At 46.6% G+C, this 10,336-nt stretch overlaps 3 protein-coding genes and 1 non-coding gene across 4 annotated transcripts in view; 2 read left to right on the top strand and 2 right to left on the bottom strand.

Moving 5' to 3' along the window:
* LOC119357549 (GSH-induced LITAF domain protein-like) overlaps window positions 1-1,297 on the top strand; it is a 3,852-nt gene extending 2,555 nt beyond the window's left edge. Inside the window, exons 2-3 of the mRNA XM_037624463.1 lie at window positions 724-850; window positions 940-1,297. Coding sequence (XP_037480360.1) covers window positions 724-850; window positions 940-1,023 — 211 coding nt within the window. The 3' untranslated portion in view covers window positions 1,024-1,297. The remainder of the gene's footprint in view (window positions 1-723; window positions 851-939) is intronic.
* A 1,630-nt stretch (window positions 1,298-2,927) lies between these two features.
* LOC119353092 (probable pectate lyase 4) lies at window positions 2,928-4,841 on the top strand. The gene is made up of 5 exons (XM_037619671.1): window positions 2,928-3,343; window positions 3,417-3,768; window positions 3,950-4,160; window positions 4,261-4,329; window positions 4,440-4,841. Exons 1-5 carry the CDS (start codon window positions 3,031-3,033, stop codon window positions 4,662-4,664), a joined length of 1,170 nt encoding a protein of 389 aa, XP_037475568.1. The 5' UTR covers window positions 2,928-3,030; the 3' UTR covers window positions 4,665-4,841.
* A 975-nt stretch (window positions 4,842-5,816) lies between these two features.
* Window positions 5,817-5,890, bottom strand: TRNAR-UCG. The gene has a single exon. It is a non-coding gene; the product is annotated as a tRNA-Arg (tRNA).
* A 188-nt stretch (window positions 5,891-6,078) lies between these two features.
* The window catches only part of LOC119353090, a 5,351-nt gene continuing 1,093 nt past the window's right edge, over window positions 6,079-10,336 (bottom strand). Inside the window, exons 2-5 of the mRNA XM_037619670.1 lie at window positions 9,859-9,914; window positions 7,408-9,438; window positions 7,082-7,268; window positions 6,079-6,996 (exon numbers count right to left, since the gene is read on the bottom strand). Of these exons, the coding sequence (XP_037475567.1) occupies window positions 6,335-6,996; window positions 7,082-7,268; window positions 7,408-9,438; window positions 9,859-9,914 (2,936 nt within the window). The 3' untranslated portion in view covers window positions 6,079-6,334. The remainder of the gene's footprint in view (window positions 6,997-7,081; window positions 7,269-7,407; window positions 9,439-9,858; window positions 9,915-10,336) is intronic.

Raw genomic sequence — 10,336 nt, 5'->3', positions numbered from 1 at the left:
GAATGCTAGTAGGAGCAGAAATGTTGGAAAGACGTGATTCAGAGGATTTTTTTTATTAATTAGCAACCCAAACCTGAATCTAGCATTTCTCCTCTGTTATGCAAAGACCTACCAAGTACTCCCTCCGTTCCGAATTACTTGTCTTGGATTTGTCTAGATACGGATGTATCTAGACTCATTTTAGTACTAGATACCTCCGTATCTAGACAAATCTAAGACAAGTAATTCGGAACGGAGGGAGTAGTACATTACCTGTAGCCTGATAGCATTTGATTATTCTATTCGCATTTCCAAGTGTCAATGCTGCAACACCTTTTGGGGATGCCATTAGTGCGTTCTCTAGGGATTTTGGTGACCGGCAAACTTAAATGAGCATTATCCTGTGTTGAGAAGTCCGGCTTAGTACCATTTTCTGTTTGTATCTTGTATCTGTCCACACATTGCTTGATGTCAGCCACTGCTACCTCAACTCCAGTATATAGCCATGAAAAGAGCTTCTTTCATTATCTTTGTGGAAAAACAATATTTTGTTATCGTTCAGTTTGGCCTGTCTGTCCTACTTGTATATTTGATAGCTAATAAGCAGTCTTGTAGTTTCGCGTGCGGAAGTGTGAATTGATAGGCGAGGGGACGTGAACGCAGTATTCCTTGCAGTACTTGCCATGATAGTGAAATGTAATTGAAATCATTGATGCTAAGCCTTTTTTGTTGCACACTGAACAGGTCGAAGCCGAGCGTCGCATCAGTTGTGGCTTGCATGATGCCATTCTTTCTGGGTGTGTGCTTCCTGTGCCCCTCCATGGACTGCCTCTGGCACAAACAGCACTACTGCCCCAGCTGTGGAGAAATGGTTTGGCATCATATCCCTGTCAAGCATGTTGTTTTCTTGAGCTTCTGCTTCTATGTGTAATCCTCCTCTTCCTCTGATGAACTCTGCAGGTGGCTGAGTTCAAGAAGGACGATCCATGCATCGTCATCGACCCAACCAGCTGGACCGAGCCGAGCTTTGCCGTGCCTGCTTAGAGCGCTCACATGAACTGCCTGATATGAATATATGATGTAGTTTCCAACTGTGTGTTGTTCTTGTGTGACCTGTACATAAATAAAATGGCTACTTTGTCATTGTATCATGTAGCATGTTGTTTCTTAGTTTGTGTCCACTGTCTGCTGGGTAATGCTTGACTTTGTTCTGTTTGGATTGCCACGGATGTGTATCCCTCCACCTAGTGGGATTCTTTCTCTTGTGTCTTTGTCTTAGATATTTTCCTTATAGTTATTATCACTGACTTGTTGATCATGACTGGCCTACATTGACAATTTACTGCGGAAATACCACGAGTGTGACCAGGCCGGATTAGCTATCCTCGCAACTGGACATTTGTTGACATTTTGGGGATTGATTAGCTTGGTCTCACATATGTTTTGCGCTCACATATATTGGAATAAAAAGTTCTCATTCATGCATTTGGGGGAACACTATGGGCATGTTTGGTTCATAGCTATATGTATTTTTTTTTCTAAGTTGTGGCAAGACAAAAAGAAAGTGTGGTGAGCATACTGATCATTGCAACTGTGGCAAGATTTGGCAAAAATATGTACATATATATAATAAAACTGGGATTGAATTTATTTGCTTCATAGCTAAGGAAGTGACAAGAATTTAGCAATGTGTGGATACGAACCAAACATGCCTGAATTTTGCAATGTGTCGAGCAACGAACCAAACACGCCCGAATACAGGATCCCTCTATCATTCATCCTTCCACAAGTTCAGAGCATCTTGAACATGTTATTTCAACCTTTTTGAAGCACTAATTTTGTATCTTTATTTACAGCACCATGAGTGTCATTTTTTTAATGGAATTTCTGCATGCAGTTAGAACATTCAAACATTTTGCGTGGAAACCATCATTTTTTGCTATTCTGAAACATTACTGTTTGCCATGGCGCATGTGAGATCGAAAACATAATTGAATATCCCGGGGTCTGCTTTTATTTTCCTCTAAAAAGAATCATCAAAATTAAATGGCAGTGGGTCAGCTTGAAGAAGCAGTTGGATCATCAAACACTGGTCTTGTAGGAATGAAAGCTACGATGAATGATAGAGGGGTCCCCTGTGACATGTCTTTATTTCCAAAGACAATGGATTTAGGTCCCCGAGCACATATGTAGGAAATAGTATAATAAAATCCAAAAAAGTAAAAGAATTCATAATATCTGATGTTTTTTTAGAACAAACATGGTTCAATGTGTGCTCACGTGCAAATTTTCCTGATGAAAAAACAATTGTCATGCTCTGAATAAAAACAAAACCAATAATCCAAAAAAGGTTTTTTTTCAAAAGCATTTTGTAGCGCTTATTTTGTTTTATTTATATCCAGGCCAACATGAGTGCACTTCATTCATCATTGATGGAAATTTACACGTAGGTAAACTCTCAGTAATGCCTGTTGGAATTATTACTTTCTAGATTTTACTGTTTATGGCAAGTCCATGTGAGATCAGGAACAGAGTAACACTTTCGACAAACCAATACTTTTTTTGAATACCAATGGAAGTGAAGGAGACCCACATTGAAGAGAACAGATAGAAGGGCAAAGGAACAACTACTTGTCCGCAAAGAGAAAACCAAAAAAGCAAGGCAAAGAAAGATGCATCCCGTTGCCTTTCAAAAGAGGGAGAAAAATGTGAACTAAGCATAACTTAAACGGTTAGATTCATTGTGGTGAAACCAACCTATTGGATGGATTCTCTGTTCTAGGCCGGAGACATGGTTGCTCACATATTTTCTGGATTTATTTTAGATTCTTCGTGTTGTTGTTTCAATGACTCAGTCTCTCGAAGCGCTCATATGGGTACGGGGTGTATGCGTGTCTTTAGGGTCCGGGATTTCATATAGGAGATGAATAAGACTTTTCTTGTTTCTAGAAGTGGGGAATAGAAAAGGAAGACTTTGGGTTTGAGACGTTGAGTACCGAGCGAGCGAGTGTTGGATTCGCCTCCACAGTCCGACCGACACGGCCGAATTTCATGGGCGCCCGTGCCTCCTGTTTCTCCCGCCTCTACTGCTGCTGGATCTCCTTCCCCTCCCCCGACCACCGTCCCCCGCGTCCTCCTCCGACTCCAGCCGCCGCCGGCGCAGCCTACCTCCCCTGCCCCGGCATGGACGCCGAGGCGGGGCCGGGGGCGGTGACGACGGCGGCCCACCGCCCCCCGCAGCCGCGGACGCCCTACGCCGACGCGGACCGCACCCTCCGCGCGCTCGCCGCCGCCGCCGAGGGCTTCGGCCGCCGCGCCATCGGGGGCCTCCACGGCGCCCTCTACCACGTCACCTCCCTCCAAGGTCCCCCCTTTTTTACCCGCCTTCAATCTCGCTCCGGAACTCTGTCAACAGGAACCGACCGATTGATCCGCAGACGACGGGCACGGGACGCTGCGGGAGGCGTGCCGGGCCAAGGAGCCGCTGTGGGTCGTCTTCGAGGTCTCCGGCGACATCCACCTCCACACCTACCTGCGGGTCTCCTCCCACAAGACCATCGACGGGCGCGGGCAGCGGGTCCGGCTCACCGGCAAGGGGCTCCAGCTCAAGGACTGCCACCACGTCATCGTCTGCAACCTCCAGTTCGAGGCCGGCCGGGGCCACGACGTCGACGGCATCCAGATCAAGCCCGGCTCTACCAACATCTGGATCGACCGCTGCTCCCTCGCCGACTACGACGACGGGCTCATCGACATCACGCGCCAGAGCACCGACATCACCGTCTCCAGGTACTAGTAGTTCCTTTTTTTTACTGCCCCTCCTCACCAACTAAATTTCTGTGTACAAACATGACGCAATCCAACTAAATTTTTGTGTGCAGCATCACGCATCTTCAGTTCTTCACTCATTTCGTTTGATAATTGTAGTGCTGATGAACATGTGCCTGTATGTGACTGCATTTTTGCACAGATGCCACTTTGCAAGGCATGACAAGACGATGCTCATCGGCGCGGACCCAAAGCACGTCGACGACAGGTGCATCAGGGTGACCATCCACCACTGCTTCTTCGACGGCACGCGGCAGAGGCACCCGCGCCTGCGCTTCGGCAAGGTCCACCTCTACAACAACTACACCAGGGACTGGGGCATCTACGCCGTCTGCGCCGGCGTCGAAGCTCAGGTGACTCATTTCATCCGGCATCCGCTATTCCAAATGCTTGCAACTGGCAACACTTACTTGGAGATCATCAAATCTAAATGGAATGATGTCTCCTTTGCAGATTGTGTCTCAGTGCAACATATACGAAGGAGGACATAAGAAGACGGTCTTCAAGTACATGCCAGAGAAGGTACCTGCATTCAGAGTTTCAGTCTTTCAGACAAGATGAGACTCAGCATTTGCATACATCCTAGTCACAGAGATGAGATGAGCTGACTACATAGCTGAATGCTGCTGCAGGCTGCTGACAGAGAAGAGACGGCGGCCGGGTGGATCAGGTCGGAGGGCGACGCGTTCCTGCACGGGGCGTTGCCGTGCCTGGTCGACGGCCCGGGCGCCGAGTGCGTCTTCAGGCCGGAGGAGTACTACGACAGGTGGACGATGGAGGCGGCGTCGCCGGCGCTCAAGGAGGTCATTCAGCTCTGCGCTGGGTGGCAGCCTGTGCCCAGGCCTCCGGACTGCTAGCGCTGTAAATCATGGAAGTTCAGGTTCAGGGTTCAGACCCGAGAACTGCAAGCCTGATCGACCATTGGTTCGTTCAAGTAAAATTGTTTGAGCTTCGGTTCAGTAGTCCCCTGCTAGAATTGTAATAAACTCTTAGCGTGTGATACGATTGATCTTCAACGATTAGAGAGCATGGAACAGTTGTCGCGTAGAGGAGAGAATTCAGTGGATAGAGGAAGTGACTGCTGGTTCTGATGCAAATTATTAATAGAAATGGAGAAAATTAGAGCACGAAAAAGTTATTCTGCAGAAAAGAGAATTCATGGTTGTGAGAGGAAGCAAGCAGTCATTTCTAATGCAGATTATTAACAAGAATTAATAGAATTCACAGCAGAGGAATTAGGTGGTGGTCTCTGATACAAATCAACAACAAAAGAACAGAGTGAAAATAAAACGAGAGAATTTGCAGTAGAGAGATTAAGAGGTGATTTCTAGTGGAAATTTTAGTATTCAGTACAAACAATAATCGTGACCACAACAGAGGAAGTAAGTGGTGATATCTAATGCAAATCAATAAGAGAAAAAACAGGGCGTGAAAATAAAAAAGAGAGAATTTGCAGTAGAGGGACTAAGAGGTGATTTCTGTTGGAAAATTAAGTATGGGTACAAAAATTAGAGCATGAAAAAGTTAATCTGCAGAGAAAGAGAATTCACAGTGGTGAGTGGAAGCAAGTGGTCATTTGTAATGCAAACTATAGTAACAAAAAAGACTATTTAACAAAAATGTAATAATGTAGCACAGGCTAGATCAGATAGGGCATCATCATGTGCGTACGGCAGTTTGGCTACGGTCTGGACCAAATGTGATTGAGTTGGTACACCGGTATGATTGTAGTCCCCGTGGTTGAGCAATAAAAATCTCATTTATTCCCAAAAAAAGACTAGTAACAAAAAATAATTAGGATTCACAGCAGAGGAATTAAGTGGTGATATCTAATGCAAATCAATAACAAAATAACAGAGCGCGAAGAGAAAAAGATTTTGCGGTGGAGGAGTTGAGTGGTCATTTCTAATGGAAATTTTAGTATTCAGTACAAAAAAATTTGTTTTGCGGTGGAGGAGTTGAGTGGTCATTTCTAATGGAAATTTTAGTATTCAGTACAAAAAAATTTGCGACCACAGTGGGAGTCGAACCCACGACCTTCTGATCCGAAGTCAGACGCGCTAATCCACTGCGCTATGCGGTCACTTGGTGCATCATACATCCCTCCTTGCTACATATACGCGAAAACTGACGACAGCAACGGCTCACCAAGGCAACCTTGCTTATGACACCAACATACCACCAGCTGATTACTGAATCCATACTCGAAAATGCACATCACCCAGAAGAAAAAAAAATGGCTGCTGCCATATATATAAATAATTACATTCGTCACCGTCGATTATCGTCACTATATATATATGTATATGTAGAATATAGATACACGGAACTGGAATATTACATCTGCATCAGCCACCAGTCTACCTGGGCTGGCATAAACAAGCTACAGAGTTTTGCTTCCACTAACAATTTCTTAAACCGAGCAAAACCCAAGACACTAGCACCACTTTCACAAATCCCAAATTTTTCCATAAAGGGCGCTTTTATTATTTATCTCAAAAAATGCAGCATGAAAGCTCCTCCTCCCTTAACCAAAAAGGTGCAGCAGATACAGGTCAGCTATGGCCTCCTCCAGGAGATCCTCACCCAGCATGCTCCCAATGTCCTCCACCATCTCATCAGTGACGTCCTCGCAGTCCAGCCACGCCACCCCCATCAGCTTCTCCTCCTGGAAGCCCTCCGTCTCGCGCCGCTGCCGGCGCACCCTCTCCCACACCTCCTCCACGACCCTCTCCATGTCCCACTCCATGCCCAGCCGACACCTCCCCGCCAGCCCCTGCTGGCCGCCGCACTGCGTCCAGCAGGCGACCACCTCGACGAGCACGTCGTTCGCCAGGTCGAAGAGGAGCCGCCTCTCGGGCCGCGCCCACAGGACGAGCTCGCCGTACTTCCTCTCGAGCTCGTCGTACGCGTCGCCGCGCGCCGGAGACCCCGGTGACAGATAGCGCGCGCCGAGCAGGAGGTCGTGTTCGGAGCTCCGGCTGGCTAGAAATGTGAGCATGTCAGCCACATAGGAGAAGTCCCTCTCGTCTTCGTCCCGGAAAGCACGGGACGTTGTCGGCGCGCTTTCGTTGACCAGCTCGCAGCTCGCGGCGGTTTCGTCGTCGTCACTGAACAAGGCGAGGTCGGTGTCGTCATCTGCGTCGCCCGTCGCCTCCATCTTGAGCAGCCGAAGTTGCATCCTGAGCCCTGTAGCAGACAGAAGTCAAGTGAGTGATATGGACAGTGTGACAGGGAAGTGGTTTGGCAGCAGTGTGCGTGTTTCTGCACTTGCCTTGAAGGTCTGCGCTTATCTTCTCAAAACCTCCTGAACAACAGTCCTCGGCGTCCACGGACGATCCGAGGACGGACACCGGACTAGGTTGTTCGTCTTCGTTGGAGCTCACGACGGATACTAGTTCTGTCAGATGATCGGATGGAGCTTCGTTATCATCACATCGGTCGTGCCCATTCCCCTCAATCTGAGTGCAGAAGAACTATAAATTAGTAATTCATATCACTCAAACAAAAACCTTCAGTTTACTCATAAACCCATATAGTATATGCAAAGAATGCTTAGCCATACTTCCAAGAAACTTGACTCGCATAAAATGAACATACCTGAGACGCTGAATATCTAGGACTAGGGACAATAAAATGGTCATCTGCTGCGAATGCGTGCTCTTGGTCCAGCATCATGTTCTGTGCAGAAGACTGCGCCTCCCCCTGCCATTCTGGAACTGCACGGCTGCTATCTAAATGGCCAGAATTTCCACCGTGCACAAGTCTTCCTCCAGTTTCAGATAGCTCTGGCACTGCACCGGTGTAAGTTGGTTCTTCAAAATTCACATGGATCTCGCGCTCGGTCACCACACTTTGCACCTCATCCAGAGACTGCACATCGCTTTCATCAGAGCGATATGTCGAACTTCTGAATAACGATCTCCTTGGTCTGTCCTGATGCAGATCCTCAGAATCATAAGGCCCTGATCCGATGATGTTCTCTGCCATAGAATATTCACCGTGTGTGCAACTTGCTTTTCTGCTGCTCGATTTCGGACTCCCTCGGTTGATGGATGAAGTAGAAACAGACTCCAGCCTTGTTAAGCCACATATGCTGTCATCTTTCCAGCCATCATTGCTGCTGATACCAAGAGGATAACCACATGATCCTGGAATCACATCCCTATGTGACTCGCCCTCTGGCCATTGCCGGCTAGCTGCTGCCCCTGAAGTAAACTTTGAGGTCTCTTTGTCAGACAGAGCAAGCATGTCCCCAAGTGTGCTGAATGTAGCATTACCATCTTGTGATGGATGTTGATGTTGCTGAGTCGTCTTCCATCTGTCTGCTAGGCGTCTCCTTGCTTCCTTCCTGATGGATCTCTTAGCTGAATGTGTCGGTGAAGTCCCTGCGCAAGAACCATCCGGGGCATCATGTGGACCAGAAGGTCTTTGCAATGCTGCCGAACTTTTTAGCTTAGCCATGGATGTCAACAAAGACACCTGCTCATCCCGGTTCGACGTCCCAATATCTGGACTGAGTTTCTGTTTTCCATTTGTACCTCCCCTGACAGCAGCTGTCTTCATCTGTGCTGAAACCTCCCGAGCAATTTCTCTGGACCCCTTTGCTCTTTGGCATCGTGCATCGGAGTGTGCTGTGGAGATCGGAGGCATGGATTCTTCTGCATTCTGCCTTTGAATGCCATCATCTAGGCATGCTTGGGTCCTTCTGTAACTGGAGCAGAACATGTCATTGGTTATTGGAAATGCTCCTTCCATGTTCAGATTTTTATCGAGGCATGGTTTCAAGACAACAATCCGAGTGGGAGAAATGCGCTTATCGATGTTCTCCCTGTAGCTTGACCTAGACAATTTTTGTCTCAAAGAGCCAGTTTCTTCTTTGGGAGCTTCACTAGAAAAGTTACTATGAGGCTTCCTTGGAGAATGCTTTGCTTCTTTTGGTGAGTGGAAGCACCGTTCAGTGTCATCTTCTGGTGGATACACAATATCTGCATCAATAAACTTACTTCTTCTGGATGGTTTCAACAGCGTGATCCGGTTTACGCCAGAGGATGGAGGACAACCGAGACCGGACAGATCACTCGCGGCAACATTATTGGATTCTTGAAGAATTTCCATGAGAGCATCTTTATTTGACACCAATGCCTCTAGCGCACCATTGAACTCTTTCGATCTCTGAAAAGATTCATCAGTGGAAAGGCGTTTTGCATCCATAAACTTCTGCCTTACAAAATTAAGGTCAGCACAGTTAACCCTGTCATGTCCAGGACAAGTGTTACGGTTTCGGTTCTTGGTTCTGGTGGTCTCCATTACCTCAAAAACATCTTTGAATTCTGGAATCTCATCAGTGCTTGCCCTACGCGGAACATCTCCCGAGAAAGCATATTTGTCACTACAATGCCCTGATATATCACTGTAACTCCCTGGCGACCTGCCCTGTGAACGGTCCCCATTACATGTATCTTTGCTATGAACTCCAAGTGAAGGCATTATGTCAAGGCCCATAAGCCTTCCCACAACACCAGGCGATGTGTGCCTAGCAGTGACATCTCTATAGACGTCGTCGTCTATTAGCATTTTCATTGGGGTGCGACCGGCTCTTTTGGGTGTACAAAGCCTGCTCCCATCAAACTGAGAAAAGGAAAAAAAAACATTAGATCGGAGATTGTTGGTTTGCTCTTGAAATGATATCACACACTGAACTGCGTAGTAAGAAATGAAGATATAGCTTTAGTAGCAAAAGAGAACAGAGAATTGAACCGTGAAAAACTTGGCTATTTGGTTCTCTGATAAAATGTCGTGCAGACAGAAGCTTGAAAACAATAGATCATTTGACATGCTTAACCCTTTTTTACATGCTCAAACTAATTACTACAGAACAAAGTACTACTAACTAATTCCGCTTTTACTTTAAGCTGTGCAAGAGGTTGCCTCAGTTAAGTCAACTGCTAACTTGCTATATGGTTTTCATAGGCTTAGCTTATATTTTTTGCTTTACCTACATCATGGTAAAAACTAGAAACTTTTAAAAGATAAAACCACACCACTCACCAAGGAATTGGAATGCATCCCAGGTTCGCCTCCTTGTTTGCTCGAGGATCCAACTCCTGAATCAAAGATAAAGACAGCGATGAATAAACTCCACAGGGACAGTTCAGGGTGGCAAAAGTAACAAGGCACATCGCGATCAGAGGTAACGCAGACGGAAAGGGAGAACCGATATGTTATTACCAATATGTGTAGTTGCCAAGCTAGGATTGTGGTAAGAATGGCAGATGTCTCTGAAGCCACTCTGTGCCAGTATACTTTCAGAGCTGATGAATGGTGGGTGGGCGCAGGACAGTGATAGATCCGGAATCAGCAACGATGCAAGATATACATAAATACTCCTACAAGCTAAGCTATGTACGACCAACCATCCAACGGATAGTGCGTAGGTACATATACCGTATACGAGCAGTACTGTTAACTTGGATCCGACACAATGGCCAGACAGAGCTTATTTTTAGTACAGATTTACTACTCCCAA

The sequence above is a fragment of the Triticum dicoccoides genome, chromosome 2A (assembly GCF_002162155.2).
Source record: "Triticum dicoccoides isolate Atlit2015 ecotype Zavitan chromosome 2A, WEW_v2.0, whole genome shotgun sequence".
NCBI classification, from domain to species: Eukaryota; Viridiplantae; Streptophyta; class Magnoliopsida; order Poales; family Poaceae; genus Triticum; species Triticum dicoccoides.
The sequence above is the reverse complement of the archived record's forward strand: the minus strand, read 5'-3'. Positions and strand labels throughout refer to the sequence as shown.